We start from the raw sequence: 20,361 nt of genomic DNA, 5'->3' as shown, positions 1-20,361 counted from the left end.
TTTAAACCATTTGTTTATTTATTTATTTTTAATCAATATAACATTTTAAAATATGAAGCAAAAGAATTGAAAAACTTACAAATTGAGGGGAAGAGAAGAGAAAGATTGAAGATGAAGAGAAAATGAGTAAAATAAAGATGAGGAAGAAAATGAAATCTGAAAGAACAACAAATTGAAAAGCGGTTGGCGTAAAGTGAATTTCTGTCATTTATAACCGACACAATACTAAAATAATAACCGCCATAATACTAAAATAATAAAATAATCACTTTTTGTCGGTTATAACCGCCACCATTAACTTAAAAACCGCCAGAATCTGTCAAAAATATTTTTTTTTAAAATTCAAAAATACTGTCAATTATAACCGATAGGAGTTTTATAATATCCGTGTCACAGCCCGTCCCGGAGGTACTGTTGACGGGAATGTGAAATAACGGAAATGCCCTTGACGTTACTAAGGTGCGTACATATGTGGCATGGTCTTGGTTTAAATATTAATCAAGTTTGAGTGATATATATGTAAGTAAGTTAGTTTATTAAAATTAATTTGGTTAAATTGGTTAGGGATGTAATGGATGGTGGAGATCATTTTGAGACATCACAAACCCTCATTCCTTTCTCCCTAACCCGTGCACCCTCTCTCTCCTCTACCCCGACCCTCTCTCACTCTCTCTCACCCAAAAACTATACGGACGAACCCAAAACCACCCCAAACTTGGTGGATCGACGTGGAAGTTAGTACCATCGTGTTCGTGAGTGTCCTACGAACTCAAAGACACCATTTTCAGGTAAGAACTCCTTCGTTTTCACAGTTAAAACCCGAGGTCCGAAAATGGCACTATTCATGAACTTTATGTTGGATGATTTTTAGGACAATCCAAGCTCACAACGAGCTTTAGGAGGTCCTAAGGAAGCTCGGGGACGTTCGTTGGAGAGTTTTGGACGTCGGGATCGTGGGTTTCAAAGTTGGCCGAATTCTTGAAATTTTCCCGGTGAGATTTCTTGATTTTTAGACCCTAAAACTAGTCCAACGTGATTCTACATGTTTGGGGCTTCAATTTGATATAAAATACGAAGAAAATGGGTGAAAAACGAAGGAGAACAATAAGTTTTAAAGTTGGCCGGAATCCGGCCGCCGGAAAAACCAGTCCGGCGAGCCGAGGTAGGGGATGATGCGCGTGGGGGGCGCGTGGACCCGTGCCACGCGCGGCGCGTGGGGGCGCGTGAGACCTCCTAAAATTTTTCTAAAAATTTCCCGACGCTCGTGACGTCGAGTAGGTCGATGTGGTATATTCATATACCCAAATTGAGTATCGTATGAGAAGTTATTTCGAAAAATTGGTGATGTGTTTAAAATTAACGTTTTTATAGTTGTTTCGCATATAGGTGAGACGTATTCCGAGGACGACCGCATCCAAGGACGCCAGGGGGTTACGACCCGTCGACTTATTAGTGAGTGGGCAGTTTTGATTTCGTATTTACCTATATACATTTATTTTTCCCAGAAAATACGTGTTTATATGAAAATATGAATTAATTGCTATGCATGAAATTATTGAGATAATCTAGCTTGAGTATTGATGCATATATATGTGAAATGACGTGGTGGACGATCAGGTGAGTTTATTAATTTTTCAGTTGAGTTATTTATATTGAATTGCATTGAAAGCTCATAACCTGCACCTAAGTGATAGTGCTTATATTGTTATTCACCACACCGCACGCTCGTCTTGAATCCAAGTAGGTGGATGTCGTACAGACCATGTGAGGGTTCCGACATGCTAGTTGTACAGATCACTAGATGTGATTCCAACTAGTGGGTGACCTTAGTTATGCGCGCCGATGACTAATGAGAGAAGCACTAGAGCGTAATTATACACCTGTCATTGTACAGACTACTATGTGTAGTTCCGAGTGACGTGCAGAGTTGAACCGTACAGGTCACAGAGGTGACTCCGGTTGGGTTGGATGTTGAGCTTTAGAATCAGCCGTACAGGACCATTGTAGGGTCTCCGGTTGATTTACATTTCACCTGACTATTATTGATGCATTCTGATTATATTTTGGGCATGGCATATCATTTCTGAGATATTATGATGTTGGATATGTGCTGAGTGATGATGTTGCGTATATATATATGTATATATACTATTTTCTGGGAAAGTATACAGGTTTTTACGGCGAGGGGATAGAATTGTTTTTAATGAACTTTTTTGGAAAACTATTTGATTTTTATTGACCCACTCATTTTGTTTTGCGCCCCTCCAGGTTCTAGTTAACGGTTGGTGGCTCTCGAGGTCTTTTTCCGGCTTTCTGACAGACTCTCGACATGTAGGACTCACCTGAGGGTGATGTATTTTTATTTTAGTCCTAATTGATTGCAGTTAACCTATGCTCTGAACTTATGTGTTTACTTTATAACTCGTCCGGTTATGTTCGTAGGTGGTTATGCTTGAGTTGGGTTTGAATTTCTGCTGATCTATGTTGTTGTTTTGCTTCCGTGTCGCGCTTATGGTTACGTCACGCTCACGTGACGGCCAGCACACCTGGATCCTCCGGATCGGGGTGTGTCAATCCGTCAGTAATTATCCGCCAGTAATTTATGTCGGTTATAACCGACATGAGTTTTATAATATTCGTCAATAATTATCAGCCAGTAATTATCCGCTAGGAATTTATGTCGGATATAACCGACATTATTTTTATAATATCCGCCACTAATTAAATAATGTGTCGGATATAATTTATCCAACATTATTTTTCTAAATCCGCCACCTTAGCTAATATTGTAGTAGTGTTAAAACCAACTCTTAATTAATTATTTGAAAAGAAAAAAAAAGTTTAGAAAAGGTTGATTTTATGACCTAAAATATTAAAAATATTGTTTGTGAGGGTGTGTGTTATATCTAGGGAGAGAGGGGCCAGCACAAAAAGAGATATGTGTTTGTGAGGGTGTGTGTTATATCTAGGGAAGGTTAAATTATTACCCAAATAATTTTACAACTCTAACAGGATAATATCTAACCCTAGGGAATATTCCAAGATATCCCTAGATACACTAGGATTTACACAATCATATTCCTAATCTAATAGGACTGCAACAAAAAACGAATTTAACTAAAAACAATTAAATAAATTGGCAAAGCAAATAAAAGAAAAAGGAATGGGATCCTCTTCGGATCCCTTCCTCCTAATCCTAGGGATCCACCAATCCGGACTATTGAAATTTGATCCAATGACTACAAACAGGGGCCCACTTTAAAAGTTATAATAACTTTAGCCGTTGGATTAAATTTCAATGGCCCGGATTGGTGGATCCCTAGGATTAGGAGGAAGGTATCCGGAGAGGATCCCTTTCTAAAGAAAATAGTTTTGAAAATCAATTTCAACACTAGATTCCGCCGTCACCTTTACAATTCTACGTAATTCTCTCAATTACTTATGAATTATCCATGCATATTTTAAAGGTTAGGTTTTCCTAATATATATCATACTTGGAACCTCCAACATAGAATGTATATCTGACATGCAACCTGTCCGGACGTTCGAATCAAACATGAACATGAAAGATGTGACAACCCGTCCCTAATTTTACGATTTTATGAATTTTAAAAGCATGAATTGACGAAAATGCCCTAGAGACGAAGGTGTTGACTTTTGTTGACCATCTTATTGGGAGACGTATGAAACATCCTTTTAACGTTTTCTCGAAGTACTCAACGTTACAAACGTGCGGGCGTATAGAGAATCGAAATCGGAGCTACGGTTAAAATTTTACGAAACATCAAATACCGAGAGAAACAGATAATTATGTGTTAGAGGTATTGTAATATGTTGCTTTGTGATACATCTGGGGCCCACGCCCCATACCTCCACCACTCCCCCGTGCCTTTTCTTCCCATTTTTCGGATCTTGTCAACTCTCCCTTCTTCTTGGGTCACTTCCCATTTGTCAATCATGCACCCAATCAGATTTCTTCACCCACACTTACACTCAAGCAATCAAAACTCTTCATTTCCTCTCTCTCTCTCTCTTCTTCCTTCTCTCTATAAACCGAGACCACTCTCTCCTTCTCTGCAAACATACTCATACACATGCTTGATCATCATCAAACTCACCATCTCAACGAATACCAGCCTTCAAACCTGAGACATAATGGAAGCAAAACTTCAGCACTTGTACACTAGGCCAGGAAGAAGACCAACCATTACCTCCATTTGCCATTTTCATGGCAACCTTCCACCGTACACAACCAAGGTAACTTTGGAACCCTTGGATCTCAAATCTCGATGTTGTTCTAGTCGTAATTAGGGGGTTTATGGGTGGTTTAAATTGTAGATCGAATCTCGGGAAGAGTGTTCCCCAGATTTTGGAAAAAGAAACCGTGGTCGTCGAGCCACTTTCAGATCTATTTTCCGTTCGTGTTCGGCCTCTGTTGAGCCTTGATTTTGGTATGATCTTGTTCTCCTCATTACAAGCTTTAACTACATAGGTAGAACATTAGAAATGGTTAAGTTTCGAACTAGAAATCAACCTTCAAAGTTAGGATGAAAAATCTTGGTTTTTGGAAATTTTTTACCGTGGCCATTTGGCCACTTTTAGGCCAAATTCCTGGACAACACGAACCACATTTGAACTTTCTGTGAATATGGATCGATTCATTACATTCATAGCTTTAATTTTGTCTTTATAGAATTGTTTTTGGTTGAGAATCGAGCTCGTTAGGAGCTCTGGAAGTTGGACCGTCAACCTGCAAAACGCAAGAACTCGTGAGGAAGGCGAATACAGCTGTACTCGTAGGTGCGTGGGCGCACGTGATCTCACGTGGGTCTTTGGCGCGTGCGGCGGGTGGCGGCGCGTCCGGCCTCTGGCCAGCGTGTGGTCGACATGTGTGGGTCCGTGACGTCGAGTAGATCAATTTCGTATATTCAAACCCTATGTTCGAGCAATCGACAGAGGTTTTATTTAAGTTTCCGTATATGTGTTATTAAACTAATTGAATTAGTAAATTCACGTTTAGGGGAAACGTATCCTGAGGACATACGGGATCAAGCAAGGCTCGGGGACTTTGTTTTTACTGCGTATCTGTGAGTGGGCAGTTTGTTTTTATACCTATACATAGTTATAGTTTCCATAAATGTTTTAAATGAATTATGCATGTTATGCCATGATTTTTATATTTCAAAATCCTATATTATGTTTTGGGTTTTTACTCAATATCATGGCATACCCATATGCATTTTACATGCACATGATTGTTGTGAACGGTTTGAAATGCTAAGGTGAGCGTGGGACGTGCAGGTAAGTTCAGGTAAGGTTATGTGATTGATTTAATGATTGAGACTTATTGGCACGCATATCTATAGTCTGCTCATCATTTCTACACCCTAGGTGAGTGCTCAGCCCGAGGCCAGGCTAGCCTTCACGTGTATGTTCACCCCCCGGCACCGCACACTCGCCTTGGATCCAAGTAGGTGTTAGCTTGTCGTACATACCACAATAAGGGATTCCGACTCGATGGTGACTACGCCTAGTGCAAGCTTCACGTGATCGTAGCACTAGAGTGTTATTATCACACCTAGCTTGTCGTACAGACTGCACTAGGCAGTCCTGACTCGATGTGTTATCATAAACAGATGAGCGATGGGTGCAGTCGTACAAGTCACATTAGGTGACTCTGACTGACATGTTAGTATAGATTACAGCACATAATTATATCTATATTGTTGTTGAGAATATCTGTTGTGGCATACTTTTAGACTTACATTTGGCATGCACTTGATTTTCATACTTATATAGTATGTTTTACGAAAACTATACTTGTTTTACAGCGAGGGGTTACTATGTTCGAAGATAAAGGTTTTTCTTACAAACGTTGTTTTGCTGACCCGCTCAACTTTGTTTTTCGCCCCTCTAGGTTTAGTAGCTGTGTTTACGTGTAAACGAGGATTTTGGCAAATCTTAGAAGATGGTTATCTTCAGTGGTATAACCCTCATCCTATTTACTATATTGTCTTATGCTCTGACATCATGTGTGAAATGGATTCAATCCCGCTCACCCGCGCACTCTTTTGATTAGGTACTTTTAGGTTTAAATTTATTCACATCTTTTTTCCACTACACTACACTTTATGGCTTCGTCATCATTCAGGTGTCGCCCAGCACAACTCGATTCGGAGTCCAAGTGGACATTTCGGGTCGGGATGTGTCAAAAGACTTATTAAGTTTTGTGAAAACTCTTTGAAAAACCATGCAACCTTTAAGACGTGGTGTTCATCCTAAGTGAAATTATAATTATTAACCACAAGAAGCCAATGCCAATTTCAAGGAACCTTCCGACCAAAATTGCATCAAATCACTTTTCAAAATATCCTAATAGTCGCGAATCACTAAGACACTTAGATAGTTTAATTATGGTGATTAATAATTCAAAACATATGCATGCATAATATCATAAGTAAATTGAAAAGAAACTACATATTCTTGCTAAGACTTGTGGCCTGACCCGAGCAAAAGAGGCTAGTTACGAACAATCATAAAACAAAATATTATTAAGAATAGAGATAGAAAACACCTAGAAAATAAACTTCAACCATCAAAGTTATCTAAGCTGGATTCTCCATTGTAGTGCGTTCCCAACCCTAATGGCTAAATAACCTTATTTATAATACTACAAAATAAAACCTTACCTAGAAAATGTCTTAAAATAAAACTAGAAAACAAAACAAATTAAGATAAACTAGGAAACAATCTTCTAGTCAAACATAGAGAAATCTGCCATCTAACAAATGGGCCATGATAGCTTGTTTTAAAGATTAGAATAATCTGAACACATATCCATAAGGGGCCAATCCAAAATAGACCAGGGCTCCAAAACTTGCAATCGAGCCCAAAATGTCACTTTTCCAGTACCGTGCATTGCTCCTTAATTCTATCGCCAGAAAATAACCGCTTGGTGGAAAATATGATATTTTGACACAAACAAGCTAAGCGACTCGCGAACGTCCTCTACTTGGAATTACTTCAAAATTCATCCATTTAATCACACTTTTCCTAGAGGAAGTCGAAAGACCTATGTTGAAAATACAATTCAAAGTATCAAAATTCTTCTAAAATAAACTAGGATTAGAGTAAAATATGTAATATAATATGGACTCATCAATTGTAATCACATATCAAGTCAGAAACAAACTTGATACAGAAAAATGAGTTTGAAGATTTCTATAAGATTAGTTTACTCTAGATAAGTCATTTGAAATATAATTTAGTAATCCTCAATCAGCGTTCAAAACCAGAATAAAATTACTTGTGGAGCTAGCTAGTTTGTAATCCATTCACACCACCCCTGTAACTATTATATAATCGTACCTGTAATTCTTTGATTCTATCAGCTTTCCCTACTGGATCTGTCTCAGCATACACCTTATCAATGGCAACCTCCTTCCCAATGGCTGCCGCTGTAGCCCAATTATCGCCAGTAACAGCTTGTAATGTTCGTCGAGTGAAGAACTCCTCCATTAAGTAATTGGAGAAGAGCACAGCATTGCCTACTACGGGTTTCCCAACTGCCCGAGTCCTGTTTTATCAAAAACAACCGTTTTCACCTGCAGGGATCAAACACGTCCGTAAAAGTCCTGACACCAACAAAGTGTCGAATGCTAAGAAACGCATCAACCTTCATGACTTAGTACCGTTTGTTCAGCTTCTAATTTTGGAAAGAACAAAAACCCCAAAAAGAACGAAACAATTATTAGCCTTGTTATACAAAAGGAGTTAGGGTAAAGAGAACTCTCCTTCAGTGAGAGCTGTCATCTACAAGAAATGGTGACATGGACAAGCTGCATACCGCCATCAATTGTCCAGAACCAAGGGGTCATATGAGACAGATTCCAACTATGAAATAAATCAAATAATAGTTGCATGTTCAATCCCAATATGTAGAAAGAACATCCTCCATACCCAATGACATAGATTGCGTTTAGGTTTATGTCAAGAGCCTAAACATTGATCGAACCGAGGCAGAGCGTATTACTGGTCAGGAATGAAGTGCATAACTGGTTATAATACCGAACACCAACATAATCTATGCTAGCATAGGTGATAATATGAAATGAGCGTAGGTGATAATATGAAATGACCAGACCAGTACGAGGAGAGCAACTGCATAACGAAGGAAAGACAAGAAAAACAGCTACACTTGCACCCTCAAGACATATATAGATGGTATCTAATCAATCAGTAAATGTTTTTTCCCAATCCCAAAACAAACAGGTTTTCAACGTCCTCGGAAGGAAAAGTAAGTGGGAACAAGTATAATGAAGCAACTAAACACACCAGCAAAAAGAACATGAAAATAAAACGCATGAAAACCAGATTTTATATTAAAAAGAGAAGGAGTGAGAGTAATAAGAGTTACCGAGAAGATGAGGAATGAGACTCGCATCAGAAGAACCGTTGCAGGAATACAAGGAGAGAGAGCTGTGAACGAGCGGGTAAAACAGCGTGTTGTCTCAGCAATCGACAGAGGAATCCCCAAGAATGTAGAATGCAGGGGGCGCATTTGGGTGGTCATTCTGCACTGTCGAAACCTCTGGCAATCTCTTGTGAGCTATAACGACAAAACCCATCACCGAAAGGGCAAGAAGATGAACCAGAATTGACTCTTTTGGCAAATTTGCGCTAACCAACCCTGTCATCTTTGCTTTGTTTCTTGTGCTCAATGTCTTGCTGATCTTCTGCGCTGCTTAAATTCTTGAATTGAATTGAATTGTTGCCTCTGTAAAAATCTATAAGTTGAGTTGAGAAAACGAGTGTTGATGGTGTGTAGGTGGAAAGGGATAAGCAAATGAGGGATTGGTTTGGCGATAGGCATGAAAAAAAATGCCCAGTGAAAGGGAGGTCGGCTGCTACCCAAGTTTTTCAGCTGCAGGCACTGGGTTTGGATTTTTTGTCAAAATTTTTCTTTCGATTTATTATTATTTTTTTATTTTTGTCCAATGTACATCGTTCTTAGTTGTTTTAAAAAAAATATGTAATGATGTTTGACAAATGATATTATCTACACTGAAAAGATGGAGGAATGGGTTAAGTCTCACAATAGGTTTGGAGTAATGTGGTTTAAATCCGTTCTTGACGAGAATCGAATCTAAGATCTCTCACTTACAAGTGAAGAGAAATACAATAGTATTTTTTTTAGTACATCGATATTTTTTACACTAAGGGGAGGGGGTTCGACTAAGCCACACAATGAGTAACCTAATTTGGTATCGAATTCGCCATCCACGAGATTCGAACCTAAGATCTCTCACTTCTAAGTAAAAATGAATACCACAAGACCGTAGTATTAAGTGGCTGAAAAAAATATGCTGGATATACTTGGTTGTTAGAAAAAATCCATTGAGGGTTTGTGTGTCATCCAGAAAGTATTGGGTCCCAATTTGTCACACCCTAGCTTTCTATAGCATTTTTTCGGGAAGAGATCCTCTCTGGATCTCTCCCACCAAATCCACCAAATTCATTAATCCAGGCCCTTGAAATTTGATCCAACGACTGCAAACATGGGCCTTTTTAAAAGTTATAATAATTTTAGCCATTTGATTAAATTTCAAGGGCCCAATTTAATAGATTGGGTGACTTTGGTAGGAGATATCTTGAGAGGATCTCTTCCCCATTTTTTCACTAGAGAATTTCGTCGAAATTAGGGGTGTAGTCAATTTGGATTTCAGAAGATTTTAATAGACTTTTTGTAGGTGACAGATTTTAAATGGATTTTAATAGACTTTACCATTCCATATGGATTTTGACCGATTTTATATGGATTCCTATTACAGATTTGTATGGATTCTTTCTTGGATTTCTTATGATTTTGTAAAAGTTGAGAATCACACTAAAAGCATTTTTAATGAAATCCAACGGTTGGAATTAACATCTCCAATTCTATACAATTGAAACCCTAATTTTTTTTTTCTTTTCCGTCATTGCTCCTCCTCTCAGAGTTGAGATGCATTGTCAACATCTTGATTAAGCACCATTGCAAGAATGGGGATCTTGATTTTACTTTTGGGGTTTTGAAGGAAATGAAAAGGTCCAAAATTGCTTACCCTAATTTGATTAGGTACTCAACTCTCTTGGCTGGTTCCATGAAAGTGGAAGACTCACAGAAGCAATGGAGTTGTTAAAATGTGTAACCTCAAAGGACCAAATTTTGCCCGATGTCCTAGCTTACAACATTTTGGTTAATGGGTTTTGCCATGGTGACAAAGTCGACAGAGCTGATACCGTGACTTCCAATGTGATACTTGGAGGGTTGTGCAGAGAAGGGAGAGTTGAGGATGCTCTTGAGATGCTGGAGAACGCAACTGATAGAGGATTTTGAATTTAGGGATTTGAGATTTTTTTTTTCTTTAAGGGAAAAACTCAGAAAACCTACAATTTGTACTATTTGTTTACGAATTTGAACTTGTTAAAAAAATATCCACGATGGATGAGTACGAAGAAGATGAAGTATGAGATGAGAAAGGGTATTCTTCTATGTGAAAAGAAATAAGAGGGGGAGGATTAGGATTCTTATGATATTTATACCACTCACTCTCAAATATATCAAAATCCACAATTTATTGAAATCCTAGCAAATCTTTAGGATTCTCACTACAACTAGACTTGGGTGGACTTTGTAAATAATTTAATTGACTACTGATGAATTTGGATGTATTCTTTAAAATCCTCTCAAATCTTAATATGACTACACCATAATTTTAAACTCTTTTAAAATCCTCTTTCAAATTCTTAGTTGAATACACCCTGATTTTAAAATATATTAAAATCCCACCAAATCCTAATTTTGACTACAACCCTTTAATCCATCAAATTGGATCCGTGGAAAATCTTGGTTGCTTGATTGGATTCAAACGGAGGTGGCGGTGACTTAGTTGGCTGATCCAATGCAATCCTTTATTTGCATTTAATTTTATGATCTCATGAAATGTTAATACTGTTAGGAGAGTCCAGGGCAGTCCGGCGACCATTGCCCCAATGGGACGTAGCACGGTAAACCTGTTCAGGCGGTAAGTTCGTGCATGCCCAGATGGCATCGTTCATCCGGCGACTCTTGAGAAAAGGAGCGCGATTCAGATGAACCCGCTCAGCCCCAACATCTTCCGGTTCAAGACCGAGACTCGCCGATCAATGCACTCGCTTTCCCCTTTCGGGTTCCATGATGTGGTCATCAGAGTTCACCATAGCCTGGTCAAGGCTCCTCAGAAGGTTCGCGATCAGTCGCCTTATAAGGTGACTTTCATCACTTTTCTAGTCTTTTGGCGATTTGGGTTTGATTGGATTTTGAATATTGTGAATTGGGTTTTTTTTTATCTACGGAAATTTTGTTTCTTGTTCAGGTTTTGGATACAACTGCTTTGCAGGACGATTTATACTCGAATTTTGTTGATTGGTCTTCGCACAATGTGCTTGTTGTTGGGTTGGGAAATTTTGTTTATTTATGGAATGCTTGTAGTAGCAAGGTAATCTCTAGTTGTAGTAGCAAGGTAATCTCTAGCTTTACTTTGCTTCTCTTTCTAATTTTAACATTGTTGTTGTAATTCGATGTCACAAGTCGCAACCTTTTAATGACTATAACTGTTGTTCGATCATGTGTTTGTGTTTTTTCTTGGTGTATGTATGAAATTGATCACCTTGAGTCTTTGCCGATGTAATATTTTTTGACTTTATGATTGAATGTTATTTGCAGTTAACTAAGTTATGTGACTTGGGGATTGATGATAGTGTATGTTCCGTTTTCTGGGGTTAACGTGGAACTCATCTTGCAGTTGGAACTAGCAATGGGAAAGTCCAAGTAAGAGAAACTTGTACCCATTCATATCTGATAGACATGCTGCATTCTTAGAGATTTGAAATTGAGATCTTATTTTTATATTTATAATATTGCAAAGTGGAATTACAAGTGTAGTTGCAACAACACAGTGTAGGTGTTTGAGCAACAAGTTTGTGACTTTAATATGGGGAATACGATCCTCAAACAACATAATGTTTGAAATACTTATATGTACTGCGTAACTTGTGGAGCATGTCATCTAAAAGAGATTGTTTTAACTAGGGAACCCGAAGCCACCTATGCACAGGAGCCTACATGAGCATGCTTGTATTCAGAAGTTAAGGGTTGCGTATATGTAAAGTGGGATTCAGACGTAGTTGAGTTTACATTCTTTTTATGTCTGCTACTTTTGGAGGGACTGATGATTTCATTCTTCCTCCGGCGATGCTGTATGGCACAGAATGTTGGGCGGTGAAACATCAACACGTACACAAAATGGGTGTAGCGGAGATGAGGATGCTTCGTTGGATGTGTGGGCACACGAGAAAGGATAAGATTAGGAATGAGGATATCCGGGGTAAAGTAGGAGTAGCCGAAATTGAAGGAAAGATGAGAGAAAATCGGTTACGGTGGTTTGGACATGTGCAAAGAAGGCCTACTGACGCTCCGATTAGAAGATGCGACTATGGGACAGAGGTTCAGGGCCGAAGGGGTAGAGGAAGACCTAGGAAAACTTTGGAAGAGACTCTAAGAAAAGACTTAGAGTACTTGGATCTAATGAAGGACATGACACAGGATCGAGCACAATGGCGTTCTAAGATTCATATAGCTGATCCCACTCAGTGACTTGGATTTTCCAAGTCTCCAACCGATAAGTTTTCCTCACTCGGGAAATTAAGGGAACACTACCCCAACCTACATGCTCCACTCAGAAAGCTTCAACATACAAGCTTCAACAAAAGAAAATTCAAAGAACTTAGCGAAGAAGGCTTTGGTGTATTTAACACAATACGTTGAAATGAAGGAAAACTTATTTATTGATATCCCCGATCAGCTACAAATATGTACATATACATGAGTCAAAATAAACACACAAGACGGAGCCTTCACAAAGGTTGCTTAGGAGAAGTCTCAGCAGTCGGTAGAGCCCCAGAAAGAGAAGGCACCGGAGGGAGATCATTTGGAGCCTCAGTACTGGACAGAACCCTAGAAGGAGGAGGCATCAGAGGTTGATCATTCGGAGCTTCATTACGCGGTACAGCCCCAGAAGACGAAGGCAATAAATGCCTTTGGAACAAACCCACAAATCTCTGATGATCAAGTAAAACCTGACCATCAGTTTCCTTCATCTGGTCAAGCTTCCTCTTCATGTTTGTAGCATAGTCATGTGCGAGCCGGTGCAACTGTTTATTCTCATGCTTGAGCCCTCTAATCTCCTGTTTGAGACTCATCACTTCAGCCGCCAAGGATTCAACTTGGCGGGTTCGAGCAAATAGGCGTTGGGCCATATTAGACACAGAACCTGCACACTGAACACTGAGAGCCAGCGAATCCTTAACAGCTAACTCATCAGACCGTTTGGAAAGTAGTCTGTTATCTTTGGGAGTGAGAAGGTTCCTGGCCACCACCGCAGCGGTCATATCATTCTTCATCACGGAATCCCCAACGGTAAGAGGACCAGTAGGGGAGACGAAAGATGGGCGCCATATGTTGTCTGGAGAAGGCGGGGCTGCCTCTTCAACAAGGTTCAAGTCAAAACGACGGTCGGAGGGGCCAGACATTTTCAAAGGTGTTGAAGAGAGAAGAGGTCGGACAAATCAAGATCTTAGAAGTGCAAGAATGAAGCTTCTACTGGTGGAGATTCAAGTGTGCTTTGGAACTTAATGTCAGCCTCTATAAAAATCTGCACTCGACGGAGCTTCAGAAATCGAAGAGGCGCCTGCTCAGAAATCGAAGAGGCGTTTGCTTTCTCAAAAGCTAGGCTGCTTAGAGATCACGAGGGTTGATCTCAGAAATCGAAGAGGCGTTTGCTTTCTCAAAAGTTGGGCTGCTCAAAGACCACGAAGGCCGATCTCAGAAATCGAAGAGGCGCTCGCTTTCTCAAAAGCTGGGCTCCCCAGAGACCACGAGGGCCGATCTCAGAAATTGAAGAGGCACCTACTTTTCCAGCCTTGTCAGCACCCGTCACACGCACACTCAGCTTTGCAGAAATTATGGGCATTCTGTCGAAGACTTCTGGGGAAGTAGAAAACACATGAATCTTACTGTTCAATCACTCACTTCCCACACGCAACAATAGCTCATGGGTACCACAGATAACTTTGCCAAAGTTCTCTGCCAAAGTTGAGCACGTGAAGCTTGCAGCTCCCACTACATCGCTCTGACCAAGAAGGGTAAAAGAATAGCAAAGAAACAACACTAACAAAGTTTAGACCCATAAATTTTGAAGGTCTAGCTACCATATTATTACCCACAAGGGTAAAGGAACAGTACCACTGCTGGATAATTGGAAAGTCCCTGTGTGTCAACCTCTGTGCTTCGTGGCAAGGTAGACTAGCAAACATGCCCAACCTTTACTCACATTCGAGAAAACACTCCCAATAAGATTGCTTGCTCCAAAATCGAAGAGGCACCGTCCTTCGAATCTCGAGAGCCAGACTCCCAACATGACTACTTTCCTAAAAATCGAAGAGAGGGTAAAGGAACAGTACCATTGCTGGATAATTGGAAAGTCCCTGTGTGTCAACCTCTGTGCTTCGTGGCAAGGTAGACTAGCAAACATGCCCAACCTTTACTCACATTCGAGAAAACACTCCCAACAAGATTGCTTGCTCCAAAATCGAAGAGGCACCGCCCTCCGAATCTCGAGAGCCAGACTCCCAACGTGATTACTTTCTCAAAAATCGAAGAGACACTGCTCCCCGAATCTTCGAGAGCCAGACCCCCAGCATGATTGCTTTATCAAAAATCGATGAGGCATCGTTCTCCGAATCAATCGAAGAGGCGCTCGCTTTCTCAAAAGCTGGGCTGCTTAGAGACCACGAGGGCCGATCTCAGAAATCGAAGAGGCACCTACTTTTCTAGCCTTGTCAGCACCTGTCACACGCACACTCAGCTTTGCAGAAATTATGGGCATTCTGTCGAAGACTTCTGGTGAAGTAGAAAGCACATGAATCTTACTGTTCAATCACCCACTTCCCACACGCAACAATAGCTCATGGGTACCACAGATAACTTTGCCAAAGTTCTCTGCCAAAGTTGAGCACGTGAAGCTTGCAGCTCCCACTACATCGCTCTGACCAAGAAAGGTAAAAGAATAGCAAAGAAACAGCACTAACAAAGTTTAGACACATAAATTTTGAAGGTCTAGCTACCATATTATTACCCACAAGGGTAAAGGAACAGTACCACTGCTGGATAATTGGAAAGTCCCTGTGTGTCAACCTCTGTGCTTCGTGGCAAGGTAGACTAGCAAACATGCCCAACCTTTACTCACTTTCGAGAAAACACTCCCAACAAGATTGCTTGCTCCAAAATCGAAGAGGCACCGTCCTCCGAATCTCGAGAGCCAGACTCCCAACATGACTACTTTCTCAAAAGCGAAGAGAGGGTAAAGGAACAGTACCATTGCTGGATAATTGGAAAGTCCCTGTGTGTCAACCTTTGTGCTTCGTGGCAAGGTAGACTAGCAAACATGCCCAACCTTTACTCACATTCGAGACAACACTCCCAACAGGATTGCTTGCTCCAAAATCGAAGAGGCACCGCCCTCCGAATCTCGAGAGCCAGACTCCCAACATGATTACTTCCTCAAAAATCGAAGAGACACTGCTCTACGAATCTCGAGAGCCAGACCCCCAGCATGATTGCTTTCTCAAAAATCGAAGAGGCATCGTTCTCCGAATCTCGAGAGCCAGATACCACAGACCACTTTTTCAAAGTGCTCTGACAGAGTTAAAACATGTGAAACTGGCAGCTCCCACTACCGTGCTATGACCAAGCAGGGTAAAGGAATAGCATTACTACTTGTTGTTAGGGAGACTCCTATATATGTCGACCTCCATCCCCAACGGACAGGCAGACCTGCAAAAATGCTCAACCCTTCATCATATCTGAGAGGGCACTCCCAACGAAGCCTTTCGAAATATTCAGCTTTCTTTCCCCCCGATAATACCTCTGCAAACAAGCTATACTAGAGCAAGAATATCTCATATCATCAGGGTTAAAAGCAAGAGTATCCCATATCATGCTTTTTCCCTGCCTTTTCCTTTGGCCTTGTTTTTACCTGCAAGACAAGGAGAAAGAGAGCAATCAGTCAGCACTTGGAATCAAGCTTCCAGCCAGGAACTGACTGCCTGGAACCCCTTACCTGATTACTTACCTGGCATTGCTCTCGAGTACTCATCTTCAACATCTTATGTTTCCAGGGAAGATTCCGCATCTGCTTGAGGAACAGATAGGGCAAGTGCGAAGGATACAAGGAAGCATGTGGAGACAAGCGTAACAGCACACGTGCCGATACATCCATTACTCTGTCAAAAGCAAAAGTATCCCATATCAGCAGGGTGGAACGTACTCTAGATTTGATGGACTTGTTTTGACCCTCAAATTCTTCAGTCGGCCTTATACTCTGGAGGAAACCAGAAAACCCTCCAGCTCAGTTCAAGAATAAGCCTGTGGAAAGTTACTTCTTCAAAAGCAAAAGTATCTCATATCATCTCTTCTCATTTTTCTTCTCTTTATCCTTCATGCTGCTGCAAGATGGGGAGAAGGTGAACAATCAGTCGGAGCTCTGATTGCTTACCTTGTCTGTCACCTCTTTCAGCAGACCCCCTAGCTCGGCGACTTGGGGGACTCCTACTACATGGTTTGTATCGCGCTTGACCAAGCCTGAGACTACAAGTAAGCTTCAAGTGAAATTGATACATTACCTTGTGCATCTCCACCAGTTAAAGATACCACCCCTGGATGGAGGAAGAGTACTTCCAGAGAAGATGCCACATCTACCTATGAGACAGATAAGGCAAGTCAAGACGACACCACACTCCGATACTTAGAAGTTTCGTGATTACGAGATCATTCTCCCACAATATTTCCTAATGTCATTTGTACTAAATCATTCACTTGTACTCACTAAAGGAGAGCTTGAACCTATGTACTTGTGTAAACCCTTCACAATTAATGAGAACTCTTCTATTCCGTGGACGTAGCCAATCTGGGTGAACCACGTACATCTTGTGTTTGCTTTCCTATCTCTATCCATTTATATACTTATCCACACTAATGACCGGAGCAATCTAGCGAAGATCACAAAAAGCGACCATTTTCGCTACCTAGGATCTATCTTGCAAGAGAACGGAGAATTAGATGGAGATCTCAACCATAGAATACGAGCTGGATGGATGAAGTGTAAGAGTGCATCCGGCGTGTTGTGTGACCGTCGTAGGCCACTGAAGCTCAAGGGAAAATTTTATAGGACGGCAATAAGGCCAGCGATGTTGTATGGCACAAAATGTTGGGCGATGAAGCATCAACACGTACACAAAATGGGTGTAGCGGAGATGAGGATGCTTCGTGGGATGTGTGGGCACACGAGAAAGGATAAGATTGGGAATGAGGATATCCGAGGTAAAGTAGGAGTAGCCGAAATTGTAGGAAAGATGAGAGAAAATCGGCTCCGATGATTTGGACATGTGCAAAGAAGGCCGACTGACGCTCCGGTTCGAAGATGTGACTACGGGACAGAGGTTCAGGGCCAAAGGGGTAGAGGAAGACCTAGGAAAACTTTGGAAGAGACTCTAAGAAAAGATTTAGAGTACTTGGATCTAACGGAGGACATGACACAAAACCGAGCGCAATGGCGTTCTAGGATTCATATAGCCGACCCCACTTAGTGGGAAAAGGCTTTGTTGTTGTTGTTGTTGTTGTATAAGATTTCTTGTGCATGTAATTCATGTTTTATTACTTCTATCTGAATCTAATTGAAACATGTTGTGTTGTCACATAGGATGGCGCCTTTGGAGATTGCCAGTTCAAAAAGGTTCTATTTTCTCTTCTTTAACGCTTTCCCATCTCGTTATTTGTTTCCTTTGTTTTGAATGTAACATAAAACAATTGTTTACAGCTCTATATTGAAAAAGATCAAATCTGTAAAACTTGTGCTATTATAATAAATATAGCTCAAGTTATTATAAATTGGGAATTTTATTTTTAGAAAGAATGCCTATGTAAATGATTCTTTTGTAATTACTAAATATGCTTAAGTTTATCCATCCACTTCTCATGGTACAAAACCATATTACTTTACTCTGCAAAAGATAGTTGAATTGAATGTTAATGTACTCGATGCTTTGATTGTATTATCTCTATTTTTCCATTGAATGAATTAACTGCTCAGTACCTTTAGCTGAATGCGTTGGACTATGACAACCATAAATTATCAACAACGACTAGAATGTTAAGCAATGTAATATAGTTGTGCATTGTATTTGCTAATTATTATAGGATAATAAACATGAGGACTATGGATACTTGTTATCTTGAGTGCCTACCATGTCCTAAACTACCTTAATGCGAATAGTACCAAATATGTAAATACACACTATATACACTGTATGCGCACGACATGCACATGATATGTACACCATGTGTACTATATGCTTAGTTTCCTGTCAAAACATACCTTTTCAGTGATTTTTTTTGTTTTGGTTTTGCAATGTATAACTGACCTTTCAACTTTCATATACATGTTAGATCTTGGATTTGTAACTTCAATTACATTCATATTTCTCATTTTGTGCATTTGTCCTGGGCCTTAGAGAAATGATATTTTGTAACTTGATTATGTAATGTCCAAAGTTGACTATTAAATATGGTTACACTGGTAAAATGAGAACGTGCATTTGACAAGACGACGTTGGGTGCATTTGTAGGGCAAGTATTTTTGCTAATTCGAGTGGTGCATTTGTCATTCTTGTTTCTCTAGTGAATCTAACAAATTTTATTTGATTGCTATAGGCAAACTAAGGTCCACAATATTGGGGCAAGGCTTGTATGTGTTGATAGTGTTGGCAATAAATATTATGAGAAGCTTGACACTCAATATGCTTAGTGTTTTCTACATTTCCGCCTTCAAATTCAGTACAATTTCAACGATGTCGTTCTTCTTCAAATTCTGTTGCAACTTTTGAGGCTAAAAAACCAAAAGAGGTACGGCATTGAACACAAAGAAAATTTCACCGGGGGAAGGTGATGAATTTATTTACCATTCCAAAGGGCACAACCTCAATCTAAGGCAGAGAGACTGGACCACGTACTAACCTTGGGAACCAGCCAAGAAGGAGCGAGTAGTTTCTAAGGCAGAGAGACTGTATTGTGCTGTGTATTCCATTCGGTTAATAAATGGAATGTGATAGCTGTGAATCTTTTGGCATGCTTGTTGTATGTAAATAACTCCTAAACTTGATAGTTTAATGAAATGCTGGTATTTTGATTTGTCAATGGTAAATTATCTTAGTTCATGTCAAAAGGCTTGTGTTTCACATTTCACAATATTTATACTTAGCGGATCAGTGTTAGTCTTGCAATATGCATGTTTTCAGTATGCAGTGTGCATATCATATGCATGTGTTGAGCATGCAATGTGCATGACATCACATGAGCATGCAATGTGCATGACATGTGCATCCTTTGAGCATGCAATGTGCATGACATCACATGAGCATGCAATGTGCATGACATGTGCATCCTTTGAGCATGAGCATGTTTCCAGTATGTAGTGTGCATATCATGTGCATGTCTGAGCATGCAATATGCATGAGCAGTTATATATCATTTTCGAATGATTATGAAATACGACTCATTAAACATTGTGCATTTACCGGGTCGTGATCGCAGTTACGGTGGCTTGAAAAGTTACAGAAAGTTATTAAAGCAATTATCTGGGAAATATTTTTCAGCAAACCAACATGGGAGGGGGTAATAACCCATTTATATGGGGGGCAATTAGGTCATTGGATTATGTTTTTCAAAATAAAGGCTCTAACAAACCAACTTTAGGAGAAATTTTATGAGAAAACTTACATTTGGATTATAAGGGATTAACAAACAAATGCATGCTTCATTACACCAACAACTAGCAATTGAATTCCAAATGCAAAGAATAGGGGAAAAAAAGTTTTCAAAGAAGAAGACAATTAGGGTTGGTTTGGTATTGCTGTGCTTTGAAAAAAAGCTGCTTCTACTGTGCTGTGAGAATAAGCAGCTGTGAAATAAAGCAGCAGAGTGTTTGGTAAACTTTTTTGTAAAAGTGCTTTTGAAAGAAAAAAAACAGTATTATAGTGTTTGGTAAACTTTTATGTAAAACAGATGTGAAAAAAAGCCGGTTTTTCAAAGTTGGGTTTTGCAGCTTTGTGTTTTTGGTTTTTTTTCACCCAAAACTGTGAAAAAAAGCTGAAGCTGAATGTTTTCCAAACACAAAAAAATTTCCAGCTTTTTTTAATACCTACTTTTTTCATAATCACCTCAGTACCAAA

The 20,361-nt window shown here is 39.9% G+C and overlaps 1 protein-coding gene and 2 long non-coding RNA genes across 4 annotated transcripts; 2 read left to right on the top strand and 1 right to left on the bottom strand.

The window, feature by feature from the left end:
• The first annotated feature begins 605 nt into the window (after positions 1–605).
• LOC126588216 (uncharacterized) lies at positions 606–1,835 on the top strand. 2 transcript variants are annotated; one of them, XR_007611371.1, is made up of 3 exons: positions 606–788; positions 872–992; positions 1,387–1,835. It is a non-coding gene; the product is annotated as an uncharacterized LOC126588216 (long non-coding RNA). The 2 variants fall into 2 exon arrangements; XR_007611372.1 differs by having other exon boundaries at positions 1,372–1,835.
• A 4,693-nt stretch (positions 1,836–6,528) lies between these two features.
• LOC126588215 (uncharacterized) lies at positions 6,529–8,928 on the bottom strand. Its single transcript, XR_007611370.1, has 2 exons — positions 8,417–8,928; positions 6,529–7,604 (listed from the first exon to the last, which is right to left on the bottom strand). It is a non-coding gene; the product is annotated as an uncharacterized LOC126588215 (long non-coding RNA).
• A 1,902-nt stretch (positions 8,929–10,830) lies between these two features.
• On the top strand, positions 10,831–18,120 carry LOC126588212 (protein FIZZY-RELATED 2-like). The gene is made up of 4 exons (XM_050253285.1): positions 10,831–11,286; positions 11,394–11,540; positions 11,744–11,848; positions 17,835–18,120. Exons 1-3 carry the CDS (start codon positions 11,131–11,133, stop codon positions 11,801–11,803), a joined length of 363 nt encoding a protein of 120 aa, XP_050109242.1. The 5' UTR covers positions 10,831–11,130; the 3' UTR covers positions 11,804–11,848; positions 17,835–18,120.
• The last annotated feature ends 2,241 nt before the right edge of the window (positions 18,121–20,361 follow it).

Source organism: Malus sylvestris, chromosome 11, assembly GCF_916048215.2.
Source record: "Malus sylvestris chromosome 11, drMalSylv7.2, whole genome shotgun sequence".
Lineage (NCBI taxonomy): Eukaryota > Viridiplantae > Streptophyta > Magnoliopsida > Rosales > Rosaceae > Malus > Malus sylvestris.
The sequence above is the reverse complement of the archived record's forward strand: the minus strand, read 5'-3'. Positions and strand labels throughout refer to the sequence as shown.

What these genes read in the sequence shown, in the direction of transcription:
- LOC126588212 (XM_050253285.1), top strand. Translation starts at nt 11,131, where the DNA reads ATGAACCCGCTCAGCCCCAACATCTTCCGGTTCAAGACCGAGACTCGC. An exon ending in GCGATCAGTCGCCTTATAAG is followed by an intron (nt 11,287 to 11,393) that starts GTGACTTTCATC and finishes TTTCTTGTTCAG; the next exon opens with GTTTTGGATACAACTGCTTT. An exon ending in TCTCTAGTTGTAGTAGCAAG is followed by an intron (nt 11,541 to 11,743) that starts GTAATCTCTAGC and finishes TGTTATTTGCAG; the next exon opens with TTAACTAAGTTATGTGACTT.